This window comes from Rhinichthys klamathensis, unplaced genomic scaffold (genome assembly GCF_029890125.1).
Source record: "Rhinichthys klamathensis goyatoka isolate OS25496 unplaced genomic scaffold, OSU_Roscu_1.1 h1tg000090l_1, whole genome shotgun sequence".
NCBI lineage: Eukaryota > Metazoa > Chordata > Actinopteri > Cypriniformes > Leuciscidae > Rhinichthys > Rhinichthys klamathensis.
In genome coordinates, this window is record NW_026606629.1 from 4265544 (window position 1) to 4288997 (window position 23454).

At 38.9% G+C, this 23454-nt stretch overlaps 2 protein-coding genes across 2 annotated transcripts; both read left to right on the forward strand.

The window, feature by feature from the left end:
• Window positions 1–9246: 9246 nt before the first annotated feature.
• On the forward strand, window positions 9247–13362 carry eaf2 (ELL associated factor 2). The gene is made up of 6 exons (XM_056251899.1): window positions 9247–9463; window positions 9922–10016; window positions 10108–10244; window positions 10348–10511; window positions 12104–12331; window positions 12417–13362. Exons 1-6 carry the CDS (start codon window positions 9361–9363, stop codon window positions 12464–12466), a joined length of 777 nt encoding a protein of 258 aa, XP_056107874.1. The 5' UTR covers window positions 9247–9360; the 3' UTR covers window positions 12467–13362.
• Window positions 13363–14819: 1457 nt separating this feature from the next.
• On the forward strand, window positions 14820–21383 carry LOC130085900 (sterol 26-hydroxylase, mitochondrial). Its single transcript, XM_056251898.1, has 9 exons — window positions 14820–15198; window positions 16300–16490; window positions 17346–17545; window positions 17958–18155; window positions 18980–19143; window positions 19298–19464; window positions 19766–19847; window positions 19936–20139; window positions 20759–21383. The coding sequence occupies exons 1-9, from the start codon at window positions 14836–14838 to the stop codon at window positions 20870–20872; spliced, it is 1683 nt and encodes a 560-aa protein (XP_056107873.1). The 5' UTR covers window positions 14820–14835; the 3' UTR covers window positions 20873–21383.
• Window positions 21384–23454: the final 2071 nt, after the last annotated feature.

Below are 23454 nucleotides of genomic sequence, written 5' to 3' on the forward strand. Positions count from 1 at the left end.
GACAGTATGGTTTCGGGAAATAGTTGTGGCTAGCTAGTTGATTTCTTCAACGATGCATCGTACTATGGTAGTGAAGCAGCGAGTTATGTTGTTGTACGGGAAACACACCCCAGGGCGTTTTCCCATCAGCGGAGCTAGTTGATAGATTAAAATTTTGCCGTATCTGGTCGGCAAAACTACGAACACATCTTCCTTTTTTAAGAATGACTTAAGTGCCGTTCTTTGTTCTTTTCTCAAAGAAAAGCTTAACTCCATGTCCTCCAGAGTTGCGGCCAAAGCCGATTCGAAAGAAGCAGCAGCCATTCTTTGTTTTCAAGTAGCAGGTAACCGTCGCAACTCTGTCGTCATTATGTTAAGCCCGCCCGCCGACTCCATACACGATGTGATTGGCCTGACTAGAGTTCGGTTTTTCCAGCTCGAAAGCCTACAGAGAGTTCCTAGACGACCCTGGCTGCAAAATAAAATTTGCTGCCGCTAGGGTACGTCTAGATTTCTAGGCTACCTGATGAGTGCTTAACCTTCTAGAACAACAGAACAGAACACCCTAGCAATGACCCATAACACCCTATCAACCACCCAGAAAACCCTAGCAATGCCCTAGCAACCACATATAACACTCTAGCAATGCCCTAGCAACCACCCATCACATTCTAGCAATGACCCAGGCCAGAACACCCCATGAACCACCCAGAAAACCTTAGCAATGCCCTAGCAACCACCCACAGCACTCTAGCAACGCCCTAGCAACCACCCATCACATTCTAGCAATGACCCAGGCCAGAACACCCCATCAACCACCCAGAAAACCTTAGCAATGCCCTAGCAACCACCCACAGCACTCCAGCAAAGCCCTTGCAACCACCCATAACACTCTAGCAATGACCCAGGCCAGAACACCCCATCAACCACCCATAACACCATAGAAATGACCCAGAACACTCTTGCAGTGCCCTAGCAACTACCCAGAGCACTATGACATCATGACAGTGAGTTTTGCATGGACAAATACTATTTGTATTTTCTTCTGAAAAGGTACAAATATGCTCAAACATTGTTACATGTTATACAAAAGGATACTATAAGAAAATAACTAATAATGTAATCTGCACATTCCACTAAATGTCATCACTTTCAGATTTACCAACTTAAATTTTTATAGTCTATTCGCAATCAAATTATAATTCGTTTTTTATGCATGGGAAAACTGCACAGTCAACACATAAAATGTCACGGTCTCAGATACGAACCCAAGCGCAGACAGTATTCTCTAAACACAGCTTTATTTATAAACAGAAAACAAAAACCCACAAGGGGGCAAACGAACATTGACAAGGCAAAACAAACACTGACAAGACTTGATTATAACTAGACGCCGAACTTGACAATGAACATAGAGCAAATCTGACAATAAACTTGACAATACACTAGACTGGATTACTCACAGACAGGATACAAAACGAACAAGCAACAAGTAACAACCACAAGGAGATTATATAAGGGAGATAATCACAAGGGCACAGGTGGCACTGATGAAACAATAATGACAAAACGAGGATAACAAGGGGGCGGGGCCAGAGGACGAGACAACACAAGCACATGGCCCAAACCAAAGGCCACGTGCTTGCACACAAAACATGGTTCTGTCATGATCCTGCCTCAAGAATTAAAGAACACCAAGAACTAGATGGCAGAATCATGACAGAACGCCTCCCTTAAGGAGCGGCTTCCAGACGCTCCTCAAGGGAACGTCAAACACGGGACATGACAGACTGCAAAATAGACACAAGCCAACAAAACATAACAGTTAACAACATTGGCAAACAAGAATACATAATAACAGGATTTGGGTGACACAATAAAAATAACAAACAAGGGAGGGGGGGTGGGGGAACAAAAGAGTTCATAGGCGGAGGTCCAGAGTGGACGGGTGGGAAAAAAGTCTTAGACTCACTGGACGTGGGCGAGGGCTGAGGACAAGGAGACCGAACAGGTCTGGGTGGAGGCACATAAGGTACAGTCTTGGGGAGGACAGACCGGGGTAAAACAGTAGCAGGGGTGACCGGGGGAACAACAGGGGACAAAGCAGGTGCCGCTGCAGCTGGCAGCGGAGACGTAACAGGAACCAAGACTGGGGACCCTGGAACCAGCAACGGAACTGAGACAGGGGGTGCAACAGGCGACTGTGGAACAAAGACAAAAGGCGCTGCGGCTGGCTGTGAAGCTGGAACAGGACTGGACTCCTTAGCTGGAATAGGGCTCGACTCGGTCACTTTCCCAACACCGTCAGCGTGGACAGGAATGGACTCCTTAGCTGGGACAGGGCTGGACTCAGTCAGCTTCCCATTAACCTCCACATGGACAGGAATAGCAGCAGCGGGCTGGAGAGCCAACACGGACCCAGAAGGAGACTGAGACGGAGGACAAGAAGCTCTCTTCCTCCTCTTTCTCCTTGGCCGTGGGGCAGAAGCCATAGCCGGACTTGTGATCGGTAAGGTGATCACCGCAGGGGCCGTTGCTGAAACTGGAAGGACCGCCACAGGCAAAGCCGACTCAGCAGAAGAGGCCTCCGATGCGGACTCCCACGACACCCGTCTTCCTCTCTTTCCACGGAGGCTTACAGCTATGGCAGGTGTTTCGGGAGTCGAGGTCAAGAGAACATGGTCCCCAAGCGTTGCGACAGCTCGGACGCGACCCTCCGGGATCACTGGCAGTAAGAAAGATGGCAATGTCCTAGTGGGACCCTGCAGCACCTCCCGACACACATGGTCCACCACTTCACGGAACGGGCGTCGGATCAGCCCCTCCCGTTCAGTCAAAGGAGGAGGTACATTGAGACCCGCGATGAAGTAGGAATTGAGGAGGATCTCCGGCATGAATGTCCTCCTCTCCTCCAGGGCCTGGGCATATTTCTCCAGGGACTTATCTCCCTGGTGAGAAAACGGAGCCTTGCCCCTCTTCATATCGGCGGTAGTCGACTGCCACCATTGCTCATGGTCATCTAACTGGCGTCTGGCGGGAAGGGACATACTGTCTGCTGGGTTCAAAAATGGCTTGTTCATTCTGTCACGGTCTCAGATACGAACCCAAGCGCAGACAGTATTCTCTAAACACAGCTTTATTTATAAACAGAAAACAAAAACCCACAAGGGGGCAAACGAACATTGACAAGGCAAAACAAACACTGACAAGACTTGATTATAACTAGACGCCGAACTTGACAATGAACATAGAGCAAATCTGACAATAAACTTGACTTGACAATACACTAGACTGGATTACTCATAGACAGGATACAAAACGAACAAGCAACAAGTAACAACCACAAGGAGATTATATAAGGGAGATAATCACAAGGGCACAGGTGGCACTGATGAAACAATAATGACAAAACGAGGATAACAAGGGGGCGGGGCCAGAGGACGAGACAACACAAGCACATGGCCCAAACCAAAGGCCACGTGCTTGCACACAAAACATGGTTCTGTCATGATCCTGCCTCAAGAATTAAAGAACACCAAGAACTAGATGGCAGAATCATGACATAAAATCCTTGTATTCTGTCCAAACAAAACATCAGCTCACATTAATTTTGCACAGCATAAACAGTGTTTTCCCCTCCTAATATGTCTGTTTGTCCTCCGGGGCTTTGCACAATGTAGTAAACTCATTTCACAATGTTGCTTTTTTACTTCAAGTAAATTGTTTTAATAGTAATGCATTTATTTATATTTTATAGTTTAAAAAACTGTAGAATCCAAATCTTTGTATTTAAATCCTTTTTTAATGACGATGATATTGTCATCTGCCTTGAAAGAGTCAAGATCTTCAATATTGTAATGACTTATAATCATCTGCTTACAATTGCTTTTTGTTAATTGTTTCATCCATCCTCAGGAAGTGGGTCGTACCTGGAAATGGCCCATATTTGGTCAGAATCGTTCTTATTAATTGATTTAATTGAATCAATAGGGCGTTATTCAAAGTCAAAACCTGAGGAAGAGCTGAACTCCTCAATGGCATCAGTATTTACACAACAAAAGGGGTCTTAACAAGCCCTTTCAGCAAATATCAAGCACCGGGACTATTATGATGCAGAATATTCAATGCATTTGATGCTGAACGCTATGCAGATGAGGCCCAGCAACAGCCATGGATGATTTTGCGACCAACAATGTGGCCATTTCATCTCTGAAAATTGAGGGGAGGGGGGGTTTCCATCAGCCTTGATGTAGAGAGAATATAAAACTGCACATTGAATGCATTACTAGCCCCTTGATGGCCTTTAGTTCATCAAAACAACTATGAAAAAAACATAGAAATAATTCAAGGCATCCAGGTGACTTTGATAATGTAAAACAACTAACTAAAAGAAACCACAGTCTGTCTAAATTAAGTGTATGCATTGATGCCTCCGCCGAGTAAACATACATAATATGAAAGGTTTCACAGTAGATTCTATTAAAATCATGTTTTTGATCTTATTGTGTGATTTAAAAAAAAATAATAATAACCTCGTAATTTTTCATTAAAAGTCCTAACTTCTCTCCAAACTTTGTGGTGGTCATCTGCTTCCATTTCTGAATGCCACGCTCACATCTCAAAATCCAACTGACAACCGATGCATAGAACTAAGTTCCACCCTACATTTTTTTTTCTTTTTCAATATGGAAGAAAGATCAGTTACTACTTGTTTCATCGCAACTTTAACATCAGCTATGTACAGTAAAAGCAGGAGGCCTGTTAAGTGCTGATATTATCATACAATTATATATTCTGAGCAGAGCAGTTGTGCATATTGTACTTTAGTCAAGACTCAACAGTGAATAAAGCCTATTACAACCTTACTGACATTTTGCAAATTTAAAATAAAATTTTGCCTCAAGGTCATTCAAATTTTTGAACAAGCAAATTACATTTCCAAAATCAAATAAAACATCTTTATCCACCCGACACATATTGGTCCATGTGATAAGGTGACCTACTTTAACAAAACGATCCAAACACACCAAAGGGGACATTCATAATATAGCTGCACAATGATATGTGTTGTGTCAGAGCTATATACAGCACAAGAGGAGTACCAAATTGGCACATTTTGTTCCTTTGCTTTATAGCAAACTTGACTCATTTGTCATGAGCCTTAGATTAAAAACTGTAAACCTAATTATGCTTTAGTCATCAGCATGCTCTTCATAAAATCTATCATCATAACATGACAATGTCATGTGGTATTCTAATTGTGAAACTGTTTTAGTGGCATTTCTGATTATTCTGTCTCTTGAGATAAAGCGACATGCCTCGTATCAAGGGCAAGGCCAGACTGATATGATATTGTTTTTTCGGCAGCGGTAAATGTTCCAGAGGAGATCCACACTTGACTTTAGGCAAAACAAACAGTAGCTATAAAATGTCATTTGCATCTAAGCCATGTTCAATTATGGAACATTAAGAGTTTGTTTAAATAAAACACTCAAAGTATATGTAATCTGCAGGAGATATGCAAATGAGCTCCGAGTGACTCATACTGAGCAGTTCTGAGCTCATTTGTCCTTGCAGCACTCCTGCCACGTTTTCTGCCAGTGAACATGATACATGTCAAGGTCCTTTCATGTGTGTTTTATAGCTAAACACACTTTATATACAAAACTGAAATAGGTAAATGTGCTTTCATTATTATTTGGATCTTATTTGTCTTTCTACCCTCATTTGGGCGAGCTGGAAATTTTGCGAGCCAAATGATGTGTGCTGACACGACCAAACAATATTTTTAACCTTGCTAAATTGTAGTAATGCCCCAAAATTTCAGCAACTGAAAATATTCCATCGAAATGGCAGGAAAAAATATTTATTTAGGCATTTGGCCAAAATAGTTTTGGAGGGCCAAAATTATTGACCGACACAGTAAGTGCTTCTCTGATGATGTGTTTTGACTGTCAGTGTCTATTTCTTAAAGACATATGCTACAACAGGTAAAGACACACTTCACCGTGCCCTAAAGAAATGTATTGAGTAGGCATATATAAAATTTGTTTGGCCGAAATATTGAGTGGTGGCTCATTGCCAAAAAACGTTACGACTGGTTTATCATCTGTGAACACGACACCCTGAACAGCATACCGAGACTTGATTTTCGGCTAAATGAAAACTTTAATTTTAGTGCCTGTGTTTCTGTAAAAACGCAGGATCACTGTGTTTGCTGCACCAGGTGCCGCCATCTTGTAGCAGAACTTCACTTGCGTTAGCATTTCTATTGACTCCCATTCATTTTGGCGTCACTTTGACAGTGAATAACTTTACATCTGAGGCGTTTAAAGACTCCATTTGTCCATTATTTATTTCTAAAGAAACACGACAATGTATAAAAGGCTCCATTACTTTGCATCTTACGTTATGACCCCGTAGAAGCCGTTTTTGTAAAAATAGGCTAACGATTGCGTCATAACACGCGACTCTCTGTCGCACAGTAGAGAAAATTACCGTATAGACAGAAGTAGAAACTCGCACGCAATCGGGGGGACGTGGAGGCATAAAGTCAAGGGAGAAGCCCATAGAGAGTTGTAAAGTTGCTCCTGCTGCTAGCTCATGGACAGCTAATCCGGTTGTTAAGTCGTGACGTAACCACTCTCCGATAATACTGTTTCCGGGTCCAAAGGCCGGGTCCTCTCTACCTACCTACCGCTTTCGCCCGAGTTTTAACGTGTTCCCGTGTTGTTTAAATAGATCGGAGTTAAAAAACAAGTGACATTCAACTGTCATTCTACCGCTTTCCCTGTGACGAGAAAGATAAGAGAAAATGGCTGCAGTTGATAAGGTAAGTTACAAATCTTAAACGAATGAAGAAACTTTGGCGCCAGTGGGTGCTATCCCTTAATCCCTAGTAACACCCACTGGCACTGAAGCGAAAAAAGCCCTTAAGAAAAGGGTTTATTTAGTCTAGGATCTGGAGTGGACGAGCGGAGCGCTTGGGCCCGGAAGAGGCTAAACGTCACGCGTGACGTCAGACTTAACAACCGAATACTCACGATCTCCGGCTCTGCAAGTTTCGGAAGGGAATGATTCAGATTCCTCTTGGCACCGCTTCTAGAAGATTTACGTCTGTCAGACAGGTTGCTTACGTCATCAAGCTTAGTTTGAGTCGGTTTGAGTCTGCGCGTCAGGAATGGAAGTGCTCAAAAATCGCTAAAAATGGGCTTCAACTGTCTCAACTGAGTTCCAATGAGATGGCTCTGTCCACTTCTTATACTGTCTTATACTTTACAACGTCAACAGCGTCAGAGTGAGACTGACATGGAAGAGAAGAAACTGTTGAATAAAGTTGTTATTTTTGTTTGTTTTTTTTACGCACAAAAGGTATTCTCGTCACTTCATAACATTAAGGTTGAACCACTGTAGTCACATGGACTATTTTAACAATGTCACTACCTTTCTGGGCCTTGAAAGTGGTAATCACGTTGCAGTCTAGAGGGGTCAGAAATTTTATGGATTTTATAAAAATATCTTAATTTGTGTTCCGAAGATGAAAGAAGGTCTTATAGGGTTGGAACGACATAGAGTAAATGACAGAAATCTTATTTTTGGGTGAACTAACCCTTTAAACTTTCTCTTCAAGTAAAGCTGTCAGCTCTCATTAAAATTAAAGACAACGTTATTTGTCCAGTAAGCAATTGAGGAAAGAACAGCAATTCTGTAATGACTCCCCTGATGACCATTACTTGGATAAATCAGTCTGTGTGGCCAGTAGTCCTGATCTCAGCCAATCATTTAATGGAGAACAATCATGATCTGTCCACCATTGCTGAGTCTACAATGTCTGTGTATATTACCTGGTAGTGGCCACCAATTGCAAAGAAAATTATTAAAATTATAGTTTCAAAGAGCTGTAAAAAACATATATTTTTTTTTTTATAAAATTCTGACCTTTTGTATAATGGAGTTTGCATGATCAATATCATGTGCCCTGAGCTGCAGAATTTAAAGTATTTCTTATTAATTTTACATCATAATTTCTTGATAAAAACCCCCAACTAAATCAGTAGGCTATATTTCCAGGTTTAAATAAACTAAATCCCATATTTTTAATGTGTTCTTAAACTTTTGGATCATCAAACTATAGTTAAATTAATGTGTAGTGCTCTCAGAAATATATATATATATTTCAAGTCACCCAAAACAGTTACCCAGCAAACTGCTAATTCCTGCCAATCACATCTCAATCAATTGAGAGGGGCAACGCCTTCAGAACTTCACAGAGGCGCGACTAAACATTCCAGAAATAGCGAAAGAGAGACAGCGCAGCTTAGTGTTTGTTTACATTTGAGCGATACGCCGCAGTTTCTTTGGAAGATATGGAGAGGGAGAGAAATGAAAGGGGTTCTATCGGGAGAGACTAAATAACAATGCTAGCCAGCTTTATTTAGGGAAACATCAAAAAAGTAAACTGAATGCGTTATGCATGTTACTTATAATGCGTTACCCCAACACTGCTAATTTCAGATGAGATTGAAAAAAACGTATCGCTAAGTTTTCTCAGAAGAGGACTATGCTAGAAATGTGTCCATCTTGAACATAATCAGAATTATCAGCTAATAAGGGTAAATTGACATACTCTGGTACACTGGAGAGAGCACCTGAGTGGCTTCCACAGTTGTACCTTGACAGGCTGTAGAAAATTCTGATGGAATCACGTCCCCATGTTCTGAATCTGATATCAAAGATGTTTGTGTTTTATATGTTTGATTATTGTATTATGTTTAATACCGTATCTCTTCAGTTTAAACCATTAATGCATGCTGTCCACTCAAGTGGACATCTGGAAATCTCTTTGAAAAAATTGTTTTAAAAAAAATCTAATCAAATCTTGTTTTTCATGCCCTAAGAGCAATAAAAACACATAGGAAAAAAAATCCTGACTGAGGTTATCATAATTCATGCATTAAGGGTTATATTATATATAATATGTTGACATACGTTAAAATATTTATTTTGGAATTAAACTACTGGTTAATATGTCATACTTATTCATATAAATCTTTTTTGTTACTACTGCAAATTTTCTGTTCTGAATCTGTGTGACAAAAAAAGACAATTCTCTTATAGAGCACTAGAGGGCACCCATGGGGTAGGGTAAAAAAAGGACACTTCCGTCTGACGTTGCGTGAGCGTTGACTGACAGTTTTCTTAACTAATTACATTGAAGTTAAGCTCCAATGAGGCGTAACCAAGAGCACAAACGCAGCCAATCACAGCGTAGCAAGAGCAAGCAACGCGTCCAGAAGTGAGGTGTCTATTTCTGCCGTAGATGGTATCGAATCAAGTAGAAAGTTGAAAACTGCTAATATATGGTTGAAAATTGTGATTAGAATGAATGGAACAGCATATTCAAACTTTGACAATCAAGAGCACGTTCTCAAACTAGGCGAAACCTTTGAGAAACAACCTAAAAGTGCATTTCACACGGTACGATGTAAGTGGTATCTTTTACATTATTATATGTATATTATAATATTCATATAAACTCATTAATAGAAAACATATTTTGAAAAAGAAAAGGAGCTGTTTTGTACGTTGCTACTGAAACCATGCGTTGTTTTCAAACAAAACGCACAGGCATATGAGAAGGCAGCTAACTGTTATGTGCTTTTCCACCTTGCTGGATAAAGATCAGATTTGTAATGTTGTTTGGAAATTATAAAAAAAGCATCTGTCTTTGTGCTTATAATGGAAACATCATAAACGAACTGTGGTATCAAATGAAATCTTGGGCATTAATGGGCAACATTAAATTCACGAGGAATTAATGACTTTATATTATAATAGGACAGACACGTGCGCCCTCTGTAGGTTATACAGTAGTACTAGACTACTTAAGTCAGCAATTGCTCATCTGATTATGAATTATGAATGTTTTCTTCCTGTTCATAGATGATTTTAAACCAGCCTCCATAGATACAACATGTGAGGGGGATCTGGAAGTGGGCAAAGGAGAGCAAGTTACAATCACACTACCGAACTTGGAGGTAAGTTTGATAGCCTTATTCTACAAAACAGTTATTTTCTGTAGCACAGGTAATTCAGCTGAATCTTTTTCTCACCCCTCAACCTTCACAGGGATCCACAGCACCTGTTACTGTGTTTAAAGGTTCTAAAAGGCCTTATATGAAAGAATGTATTCTCATTGTTAACCATGACACAGGAGAGTATCGTCTGGAGAAACTCAGCAGTAACATCGCGGTCAAGAAGACCAGGTAATATAGCTTTTGTGTTCCAATTCATATGGATTTATAATTTATTTCATGATATATTTCTTTAAAGCTTGTATTAAGTAAATAAATCCTGCTTTTTATGCAGGGCTGAGGGAAGCAGTAAGGTTCAGTCACGGCTGGAGCAGCAAACCAGCAGGCTCAGTCAGCAGATGAAGACAGGCAGTGGAAGCAAGGCTCCCTCCAGCACCAAGAGCTCTCCTCCTAAGGAGAAAATGTCTCCATCATCTCCCATGGATGATATTGAGCGAGGTAATGTGTGTGTCTTGCTAAAAGCTGGAAGGAAAAAGTAGCAAACAAGGTTTTTGACTAGTTCAGTTAGTACAATTAGCAGGACACCAGCTTGATGAACCAAAAACATTAAAAAAAATACTCTACCGTTCAAAAGTTTGGGGTAATTAAGATTTCTTTTTTAAATGCAATTAACAGTTTTATTCAGCAAGAGTACCTTAAAATGATCAAAAGTGACGGTAATGATTTTTACATTGTAAAAACAAAAACAAACAAAAAACTTTTCAAATAAATGCTGCTCTTTTAAATTTTCTATTAATCAAACTGGCAAGTTGTATTATAATTTCCACAAAAATATTAAGCAGCACAACTGTTTTTGACATCGATAATAAGAAATGTTTCTTGAACAGCAAATCAGCATATTATAATGATTTCTGAAGGATTAATGTTATGATGCTGAAAATTCAGCTTTGCCATCATCGGAATAAATTACTCTTTAAAAATTAAGATAAGCCGGGTGCAGGGTTTTACAAGACTGTCCTGGGATTTACATCATCAATCCGTGACACATTCAGTGACTAAGCTGCATTTACATGTGGGATAAAAATTGTAGCTAGCAAACAAAAACAATCTCTAGCGTTAATTTTGATCGTGGCTTTTCTTAGAAAAGAAAACTGGGGAAAAAGACGTGTGTGGAGCAGCAAGTGGGGGTTTGTTGTTGTCTCACTAATTGCGTCATCTGGTTCTGCGCTACTATTGGTCTTTAATTTGACTATTGTCGTAGTAGAAGCCACACTACAGGACTGTGTGTCAAATCTTCTGAGACTGCCAAAATTTTGTTGGAGGTAAGATTTGATCTTGGTCATTACTCTGCTGTTAGTGAACATGTCAAACTTTTGGCTTAGGATCAGAGGAATTTTTTAGGATTCACAAAATTTGTCTCAGACGGCCAAGTTGTGGCCAAAATCCAGACTGATCTCATGAAATGGCGTATGTATGACACGCCAATTCGTATTTCCATTTTTGGCGTGCTATCAACACGCATAATCGCTTTTCAGCGTGTTTATCAACGCCTTTGACTTAACGTTATATTACTGTATTATGTATATATAAATATATGACCTACCCCAACCCCGTCCCTAAACCTACCCGTCACTGGGGTTAATACCATTTATGAGTCTTCTCCTACCATCCTAGGAAAAGAAATATCGCTCCACAGATGTAGATATAGATTTTGCTTTGTTTCGCTCGGACATTTAACGGCGTACACATACACGCGGAATCACTCGGACGTTTAATGGCGTAGACATACACGCAAAAGATTTCGGCGTGGACATACACGCGGATAGCTCAAAATGCGTATAGATAACACGCCACTTGAATTGAAAGTGGCGTGTATGTTTACACAAAGTCATGATGTCATGTTGCCAAAATCGCACGTTGTGAACCCGGCTATAGAAACAGTCATTTTAAATCGTAATAACAAATTGTAATATTTTCAAATATGTTCAAAACCGACCCTAAACTTTTAGTGTAAATGCTAGTGTTAAAGAATTCTTGAATAGTACTTGAATTCTTTTGCGAATTCTTCTAGTTTTCATGTGTTTGTGCAGAGCTCATGGCCGAGGCGCGTGACATGGAGCAGATGAGCAGTGGAGACAGCTCCTCAGATTCCCACAGTTCCTCCTCATCCAGTAGTGGGGACAGTTCCAGCAGCGACTCCGAGGACGAGAGTCGCCCTCCGCATAATACGCCCCCAGTCCCCCCACAGAGCACCTCTGCCCTCAACACATCTCAAAGCCGCGTGGAAGAGAGCAGCGGGCATTTCATGAACACGCTCAGTGAGTTTCAGGGCTGCTGGGGGATTTTAGTTGGTCTGACGTTATCTTTTGTGTGTCTAATATGCTAATATTTGATTTATTCCAGAAAATGATCTCCAGTTGAGTGAGTCTGGGAGTGAAAGTGACGATGACTGATTGCAAAGACGTGTTGGACATCTGATGCTGAAAGAGTGTCATGTTTTCAGGAAGTACAGTATCTGTTCACTAGTTAAAATTTTATGTGAAACCTGAATCCAAATCACTATCCCTATCAACTTTTTAGTTATGAAATCTTTTCTTTCCCCTAGTTTCTTAGTAATACTTGCATCAGCACAAGCTGTCATTGGACACAAAGCTGGGGGGTTTGCTTTATTAGTAAATTAAGAAAAGGTATTTATTTTGTTAAGAATGCTACTGCATAGATGTTAGTTTTATAGGAATGTCCTATAGATGCTTCCTCAAAGGTTATAGAAATATATCTATTTCTGAGATAACTGTTTAGAAAGATCACCATGGTCATGTTATAATATATATATTTTTTTGAAGCTTAACATTCTCAAGCACATGTGAATCAGCAGAATATTATTAGGAATCTTAAGGAGCATGAGTGCATTAATGTGCCAAGCTCAGTCTCAGTAATCTCAGATACACATTACCCGACCTGCAATACTTGAATTTTTTTCTTTGATGATTCGGAGAGATTTGTTCATAACACACTGTGCCTTGTATATAAGGTGTATTTTGAATATCCATCCCATTCTCTTGCATTGAAGTTTACCCATTGTTTTAAATTCCTGCTTGGATTCCTTAAGATGTAATCTCCATTTCGATGTAGAAGCCTATGTGTCGTGTGTCTTACTGTACGCCTCTGGCAGGCCCAAAAGCAACACTCTTCACTCTTTATCCAGCCCTTCTTGAGCACTAATTGCAAAATATGACGTGCCATCCTATGTATTATACTATAGTAAGGTTGACTGATGTGGTAAATGTAGTTCTGTGGGAGGTGTTTGATCATTAAAATTGTGTATAGACAAAGACTTGTTTTCGCGATGTTTATTTGTTGATCATTTTCATAGAACACCTTTTTTCAGCATCTGAGCTGCAAAGTTTTAACCTGCAGTAGCTTCATGTTGTGGCAAGATTAACTTGATCAAGCAATACTCCAATTATACTGAGGGTTTCAATATGCAGTAAATCTTTTTGAACATTATGCAATCATTGTTTGGATTTATTGATATGACTTTTTAGAGGCACAGACTTTAAAAACAGGCATTGGTTTATTTCTGAAGCAAAGATCATCTCTACTATGGAAATATATATATTTTTTGTGTGTGTGTGCATTCAACCGTCTCTCTATCACATTTAACTTTCACCCTTCCTTCGCACTTTGTAACACATCTTTCCCGCACGGGTCAAAATGACCCGAAGCCCATTTTGTCCAGAAAGCTTATTTCATGTTGATAATATTTCTTCAATTTTTTAATGCAATTTTTTGGGAGATTTTATTTGACATTTTATGCATCTTTAAATTACTAGATTTGAGAAATAAATAGTAATTTAAGCACATTCCTCACATTCTTTCAACTTCACAATAACTCAATTTTTACTCAATTATTAATCAATAATTCAGCTCAAAATATCTTACATTGGGTGTCTTTGCTGACCTCTTGTGGAAAAAAATAATATAACATGATATTTTATGACTCTTGCCACTAGATGGCCTTATAGCTCTATTTGGAGCAAATGAGCTGTTCCGCTGGGTGCTAAAGTCATTTTTCTTCATTTTACTAGTAATGTAATGAGATGGTAATGAGACGCGTTTGTAAACCATGTTTTCCGCCAAAAATAAAAGCTCGATGCAGTTTCCGTTAAAATAAAAGATCACATGTTTATCTCTTTCAAGTTTAGAAATTGGTACAAAACTAATTATGAAAGTTTATTTTATTTTTCAGTGCATTTGTTTTACAATATACGGCTATTACTGTCATGGGATTAATATTATAACTTTTATTATGTAGTAGTGTAATGTAGACACTAACGTTATATCACAAATAAGTTTTGTGATAGTTGCTGCTTACATTAAAAGGTATTTTTGTTGCAACAACAAAAATGGTTATTACTTGATACTTGTATTCAGCAAGGATGCGTTCAATTGATTAAAAGTTACAGTAAAACATTGTAAATTTTCAGCTTTGCCATCACAGAAATAGATAAAAATTTAAACAATAAAAATAGAAAGCTGTTTTAATTATATTATTTTGCAATATTACTGATTTACTGTCATTTTGATTAAATAAATATAGCCTCTTGTGCATGAGACACTTCTTTCAAAAGCATTAAAAACTCTTACCAACTCCAAGCTTTTGAAAGGTAGGCTAATACATTCCCTTGAAATTACAGTAACACTCAGCAAGATTCTTACATCGTTGTTTATTATAATTTGAAGTAGCAACAGTATTTTGTCGGAAACAACGGTTCCCGTTGAGTAATATTGCAACACTGGCGGCTTTTACAGAATCACAACGATGACTAGCAGCGAGTTTCCTCAAATTCATGCGCAGGGGAAGAGCTGCTTCTGGCACAGACTGCCATTACAGGGCAGACCACTGCTGTTGCAGGACTCTTATACATCCACTGTGCTGTGGACTACGGGATTAGATATGTTTTCCAATTCCTTTCTTAGAACTGGATTATTTTTATGTAAGCAGGACAGCAGTGGTATTAAATGCTTGCCATCGATATTCCTCAGCGTTGGGACCCGGACAGCCAGTACGCTGATAGGTGGTGATAAACAAAAAACCATGGACGACTTGGATGGTCCTAGCTTTCTGACATCATTATACTGGCTTTTTGGAAAAGGTTATTTTCAAACGACACATCAAATGCAGGTAAATATTCATAAAAACGTAGTCTATTGGGTTTAGTGTTTATTAGTTTAAACTCAAAATCGTCATGTTTGGTTCATGTTTTATGCCTTTTAACGTTACCACTTTTAATGAATGAGATGTATTTTCCATGAAAATATTAACAATCTACGAATAGCTCTCATACACCCATATATATTTATGTTTATAAAGTTATAGTTTATGAAGACCTCCGATGCAAAAGCCTCTAAAACCCACCTATGTCAAAAATGAGATAATAATATTGAGTGAATGCTCTCCGCACATAGTATACATTCATCAAATACTTTCACTTCAAACTTAAAATAAGGGGGGTTAAAATACTAACGTGCCTAAGACTTTTGCACAGTACTGTGTGTGTGTGTGTGTGTGTATATATATATATATATATATATATATATATATATATATACATATATATACACACATATATATATATATATGTATATATATATATATGTGTGTGTGTATGTTGCGAATTAGCCTTGGCTCTAAACACTGTGATTCAGGCATCGGATTGTTCTTTATGTAATAATCTATGTTCTTTTGTATCTGTCCCTATTCAAATAAACAATAAGTAAAAAAATTAAATAAAACAATATATGTATATATACAGCTCTGGAAAAAATTAAGAGACCACGTCAAACCACTGACAACATTTCTTCCAAATTTCAAATAAAGTCATTTGATAGCTAGTCAAAATAAAGAAAAAAAGATGCCATGTTTTCAGACCTCGAATAATGCAAAGAAAACAATTCTGTATTAATTTTTAAACAACAGAAGTTTTAACTTGGGAAGAGTTCAGAAACCAATATTTGGTGGAATAACCATGACTTTCAGTCACAGCTTTCATGCGTCTTGGCATGCTCCCTATCAGTCTGTCACATTGCTGTTGGGCGACTTTATGCCACTCCTGATTGACACTCAACTCTCTCCACTCGCCTATATAAACAAGAAAACTGATGACAATAAGAAACTTAGTACCTTCTATGCTTTTAGATTTTTTTTTCATGTTGGTCATGTGAGGTTAAAATGTTTTACTGAATCTTTTTTGTTTATTTACTTTAAAATGTGTAATTAATGCAGATAGAGCACAGCAAAATCTACGGCCCACTTTGGAAGTCCAAATATGGACCATTGGTTATTGTTAATGTGGCCAGTGCAGACCTCATAGAACAGGTTTTGCGGCAAGAGGGTCGCCATCCCATCCGCACTGACATGCCCCACTGGAGAGGCTACCGGAAACTCCGGAATCATGCCTATGGACCCCTCACAGAGTGAGTAACACTGGAGACTGGCACAAGCATTCATCTGTCACTTATGCATTCATTGCAAAGATAATGTAAAGCCAAAAAGCTGTGAGCTATGCTGCAAAGGTATAAAGACACCTGCAGATGTTATGAAGCCACAAATATACTGTGCATGTCTAAACATGTTTTGAATAGCAGCTTGCAGTTGATGTACAAAATGGAAACATGTCTGAGGGCGCTGTGCGTCGAACAATAAATCAAAACAGTTTTTGTAATTTGTATGCTTCATAACCCTTTTTAGTGAGGAAAATAGGGAATTGTTTTTGAGATCTTACATTGAACAATGAAATTACAGTGAACCTCCTCTGTAAAGGAGGACAACAGAAGCAATCAATAGATGCAAGTGTAAGTGGGAAAACTGGTTTTGAGGAAACCTATCCGCCAAACCTAAAGCAAAAATAGAGGGCTACACTCTTAAAAAGCTTGAAAATTAACATCCATGTTACCTTTCCATTTCACACAAGGTTCTTTATAGTGTAAAAATATCCCTTGAAAATGTTCTTTACACTACGAAAATAATGGTTCTTTTAAGATCTGTTCACTGAAAGGTTAGGGAACCCAAAATGTTTCTTCCATGGCATTGCTTCGAAAACCTGCTTTGGTGATCTTTATTTTTAAGAGTGTATCTTTCACTGTTCAGAGGTCAATCATAAAATGACCATGAGGACACTGCATGAATTTGATCAAAAATACCTCATACTCAATGTTCTGAACTTATTTTAAATATAAAATGCTATATCATTGCAAATTATCATGTGTGACAGTCATTATGCTTACAGAAATGGCAGTACTTCTCATAATATATGTGTTGTCCTGTTACAGAATGGGAGCGGAGTGGCAGCGCATCAGAAGCATACTGAATCCTCGCATGCTGAAGCCCAAACACGTGTCCTCCTACACTAATGCCATTAATAGCGTGGTGAGCGACTTTATTGAGAAGGTGGCTAAGCTTAAGACAACAAAAGGCAATGACGTTATGGTGTATGACTTGGCAGGAGAATTGTACAAGTTCGCTTTTGAAGGTAAATAATACTGGGTAATTTCAAGGTCAAGATAATTAGGCTGTGCCATAAAGACATTTCCAGGCATTCATATTAACAGAGCTTTAATGAATTGCTGATTTACAGGAGTGAAACATGTGAGTACAAAGGGTCAATGCCACACATGAGATAACAAAGGCCACTGGATATCATAGCTCCTAGTCATGTGCAGCAGACTTTATCTTAATTTCTCTTCCTTTCAAATAGATCAATGTCAAAAGAAGACCTGGAAAGCAATTGTGCTCTCAAATATCTTGGGCTTAAAGTTAAACTCAAATACTAGTATTGTTTTAGATTCATTGTCTTGTTGTACTTTGTTATATTTGATATACCGTATATTTGGTAACAAGCACTGTGTCCATCACAGTAATATTGTTATTATCTTTCTCATCAGGAATTTGCTCAGTGTTATTTGAAACTCGTATGGGGTGTCTTAATGATGTGGTTCCTGAAGAAACACAGAAGTTTATCTTCTCTGTGGGGGAGATGTTCCGTCTTTCTCCCATCGTGATCCTGTTTCCCAAATCTCTCTGGCCCTACATGCCTTTTTGGAAGCATTTTGTGGCTGTTTGGGACCATTTGTTCAAAGTTGGTTAGTCTGTTTTTATTAATGTCCTGTTTAAAAAATATTAAAATTAATGCAATTATTATTAATAATAAAAGTTTTTTTTATTGCCATGTTTATATATAGACTACTGTTCAAAAGTTTGAGGTTGGTAAGATTTTTTGGTTACACTTTATTTTAAGGTGTCCTTGTTACAGTGTAATTATACATTTAAGTACAGAGTAATAGTAATTAACTACATGTACTATAAGGTCAGGATTAGGGTTTAGTTTGGTTTAGGGTTAGTTGCATGTAATTATGCACAATTTATAGTCATTATAGTAACTACATGTAACATGTAACAATGACACTGTAAAATAAAGTGTAACCAATTTAAAAATAAAGTAAATTAATAGTGTTATTTAGTGATGAATTAAACTAATCAATAATGACAGTAAAGATATTTATAATGTTACAAAATATTTCTATTACAAATAAATGCTGTACTATTGAACTTTTTATTCAAAGAAGTTTCCACAAAAACATTAAGCAGCACAACTGTTTCAACATTGATAATAATAAGAAATGTTTTTTGAGCAGCAAAGTCAGCATATTAGAATTTCTGAAGGATCATGCGAATAGAGTACCAGTTAAAATAGAGTACCAGTTATTTAATTTTTTTTATAATATTTCACAATATTCCTGTTTGACTATTTTTACAGATCAAATAAAAGCAGCCTTGGTGAGAATAAGATACTTCTTTCAAAAACTCCAAACTTTTGAATGGTGGTGTAGTAGAGCACCTATATTCAAACTATAGTAATGAGTTGTCAGCATGGCAGTCATCCTTAAATATGCTGTTTTTTGCACAGCGGAAGAACTGGTGCAGAAGAAGATGACAGAGATTGAGGAAATGGTGAAAAATGGGCAGCCAGTGGAGGGCGAGTATCTCACACACCTCCTGACCAGTGAACAGATGTCCTTCACTGAGGTTTTGGGAAGCATAACAGAGCTTCTGCTGGCTGGAGTCGACACTGTAAGTGTCTTCCCTCTTTACTTTGTGTGTAGTTTCATTTTATATACAATTTGCATCACAATTTGCAACATTTGATTTAAAACAAAATAAAATAGTGTCACTGGTATTAGTAAAGTGTTTTCAATTGAGAGTTTCCGATGTGTGCTCAATTTAGACTTCAAACACTATTTCCTGGGCTCTGTATCACTTGGCACGGGAGCCAGAGATCCAGCAGAAGCTGCATGAGGAGGTGATCAGGGTCTGCCCGGGGGACAAGGTGCCCTGCAGTGATGACATCACCAGCATGCCATTGCTAAAGGCCATCGTTAGAGAGACTCTTCGGTACAGCATATACCGTATCTCTCCATTATACTGTTAGAAACATATTTAATAAGAGCAAAAAGAGCTGTCTAATATGTAAGTTCAGCGTCAGAGAGAAAACAGGCCCTTTGTGATTTGTGAATGTCAGTGAGTCAACATGATAATGACCACAAATTTCATTCATACTATATAGAACATACTTTTTTAACGTTTTCGAAGCAAGTCAAACCTAATGTAGTACCATATCGATACAGTATGCGATTTCAGGTGTTGTGTTAGCCTGCTAAATGAATCCTCCAAACATGTTCTCTGACATTCTCAGGTTATATCCAGTGGTTCCTGGAAATGCTCGTGTCGTTGCTGAAAGTGAAATAGTGGTTGGTGACCACCTGTTCCCTAAAAACGTAAGCTGAACTACAAACCTCCATTCCATAAACACACCTGTAAATGGACGTCCAAACTAATCGGCGCTGTGTATTCGGTGTTTTCCAGACTCTGTTCCACCTCTGCCACTTTGCGGTGTCCTATGATGAGAAGGTGTTCCCCAATCCTTCTGCTTTTCTCCCTCAGCGATGGATCCGGGGGCAGAAGCAGTTAAACCATCACCCCTTTGGGTCTGTGCCTTTTGGCTTCGGCATTCGCGCCTGCCTGGGACGCAGAGTGGCTGAACTGGAGATGTACCTCCTTTTGTCCCGGGTAAGAGTGCATATCTGTCAGCACAGTCACTGTCTGCACCCTTCCATAGCTGTGCAGATGTTTGTGTTATTATATTAGTAGTAAAATGTTCTTGTTTAACCTTACCATCAGATGATTCAAACTGATGGCACATTCACATTTTTGGAATAATGTGGAGCACTGAAGATAGCAATGTGCTGAAACGCTTGCTCCTGTTCAGTTGTTTTTAATTCACTTTGCACTTTTTGCACTATGCAATCCAGATAATAAAAAAAACATTTTTTGATAGACTTCTGTAATCTGTACTGAATTCAGTGTGCGGCCAGCCACCTTCTTGCTCATATTCACATTTTTGCCATTACCCAGAAAAACATAGAAATGCAGTTTTAGGTCATTCCGTGAATTTTTAACCCATCCTTATCAACAATGATTGTCCTGACCCAGTTTAGCTGATCATATTAGTGTGTTAGTTTTAGATCTTTGACTAGTCTGCAGTCCTTCACCTTTGATTCAACCTTCTCTGCTATTACAGAGATAATTCTGCTTGTCAATGAGTAACTAAGACTTCTCTAAACTTCAATGAACTATACATGTTCCAGGTCAATATGCTTTTATTTATTTATGTTTATTGTTTTTGCAGTTAATTAAACACTATGAAGTGCGCCCAGACCCTTCAGGAAAGACTGTGAAGCCGATCACACGAACTCTGCTGGTCCCTGCCACGTCTATGGACCTTCAGTTTATTGACAGGTAAAAAGAGCAAGAGGAACCAGTCAAAGCAAAATGCTTCTATATATAGAACTGTGCTCTTCTCAAAGCAGTGTGCTTCTAGATGATGATGTTTACAAATTTGATATGACGCGTATAATTGCAAAATGTAACTACAATACGTAGTGCTGACTAAATTAAATGGCTTTACTGTTGCCTTTTTCAGGACTTTTTATTTATAATAAACAAAGACTTATTTTACTGTTATAAATACGTATATACTGTAAATATAATATAATTTTTGACATTACATTGTATAAATAGTTTTGTTTAAATAGAATTGTATGTGGATTAATTTGTCAAATGTACGTTTTTTAGATCTTTTACAAATAATGTCAACTTGTTTTGTTTTTTGTGAATACACCTTAATCTTTGCAATTATACATTTTTTAATTTTAGAGGAAAATAATATCACAGTTTAACATCTAATTTCGGATTACATTTGTCTTTGCTGATAAGAATAATATTCATATTAAACACATGTTGCAACCCCTGTCCACTGTTTGCATGAAATCCTTCTCTCGCTGTTAAGGCCTCCACACACTACAAGATAATCGGGGCGATTTTGAGCCTAATTCTTACCTTCCGACAATCCCAGGTAAAATCCTGATTATCTTGATGGTTCTACAGATTATTTTATCAGACTTTCCTGTGGTGTGAGAAGCTGCAGCCTGCAGTGGACATCCAACCCAGCCCACATCCAATTGTGATTTCAGAAGCAACGCCCATGTCCAAATACGTCACATTCTCATTACATTAGCGCGACTTTACTGCAGCCGAATCTTAAGATTTATTGGTCATGTCAATCACAGTACTGATTGCTTACACCAAACACCAATCTCTAAACCTACCCGTCACAACCATAGACTGTAAAAAAGATGGACGACGCCCCTTCACTCTCTTCCATTGGTGAAAAGTGAAGCCGCCAAAGTCCTAATACTTGGAATCGTGCTTCCTCCTCATTAAATTTGAAACAGGAAAAAGCATCGAGAAGATTCTTTTTCATTTACTTCTTATATTTCTTTATATATTTCTGTTTTTATGACAGACCGCACTGTCTGAAACCCACTCAAAACCTATCCTTGCGCTTAAAAAACCCTTTTAATCTGGAACCTACATACTGAAACCCACCTAAAATCTACCCTTCCTGAAACCCACTCAAATCCTACCCTTACGCCTAAAAACCCTTTCAATCGGAAACCTACATACAACAAATCAGGTTTCCGGGGCGGACGTATTGGATTCGGGCGGGGCTTCTGACGTCACACTTGGATGTGGGTGGGGTTGGATGTCCAGCGCAGGATGCAGCGAGCCCTTCTTGTGTATTGTGATGTGGTAAGGGTGATTGAATCTGCTCAGAAGAACGTCCGGGCCGCATCGATGTCAAATCGATGGTGGTAGTTGAGGAGATCCCCCCTTCTATGTAAAGCGCTTTGAGTGCAGAGAGAAGCGCTATATAAATGTAATCAATTATTATTATTATTAAATCAGAAATCCTGTTGTGTGGGGAAACCCTGAGGACAAACGCGCACACACACACACACACTGTGGATTGTCACGTGGAACTAACCGATATAAGAAAGCGAGCTGATGGAAGAATAACATGGCTTCATCCAAACCTTTTTCTTTTTTCAGCGAATTTTATGTAAAAAGCAGTACTGACACTATTATTGCCATTTCTTCTTACCCGTCGTTTGCCATGTTTGTTTACTGGAGTCACGTTTGATCGCGAGAGATTTTCCGAGATTTCCCGTGTTGTTCTGAGCTACTTCTTGGAACACTTTTTCATTCCGTTTTGCCCCATCCAGCTCTCGCTGGATCCACTCCTCGGCATCCAACGAGAGGAACGTCTGCACCTCGTCCACTGACCACGATTCAGCCATTTCTTTTTTAAAGTTTTGATCTCTTTTTTTTCCAAGAAAGTAAAAAAACAGATGCTACCGCGTTGGCTGTTGTCTACTGGTTCTTTAAATCTAGCGGGTTTAGTGTCTCGTGTCGCAAATCCAATGACGCTGGTAGTGACGATTCTGTCTGACCAATCAGTGATCTGCAGTGTTTTTACGTCACATTTTAGTACCGGTACGGTACGGTACGGTACGCTTGGAAGTTGGAACCTCAACAGACCAGGTACCATTTAAAGCGAGCCGTACCGTACCGTACTATGCAGTGGAAAAGCGCCAAAGCGTGCCGTACCGAACCGAACCGTACCGTACTATGCAGTGGAAAAGCGCCAAAAGAAAGTCGGGAACCTGGTCATCGCGGCACTCCACACACTATCAAAACTTTTACATCTTTTTAGTTTTTTTTACCGTCATGTTTCTGGTATCTTACATTTTGAAAATCTGATAAAATTTTAAAAAGTCTGTTTAGATATGAAAGGAGACTGACTCCACTGATGCCCTAAACTGAATAGGCTCGTTTAAGATGAGCAAAATCTGCGCAGAAACGATTACCGGTGATCACCTTGCTCTGATGTCATGCTGACGGCGAGGCGGACGTGTCGGATTCTGCAGTCAAACACAGTTGCTCTCCACCGACTGCGCTGATCAAAAGCACGATGGAAAACGA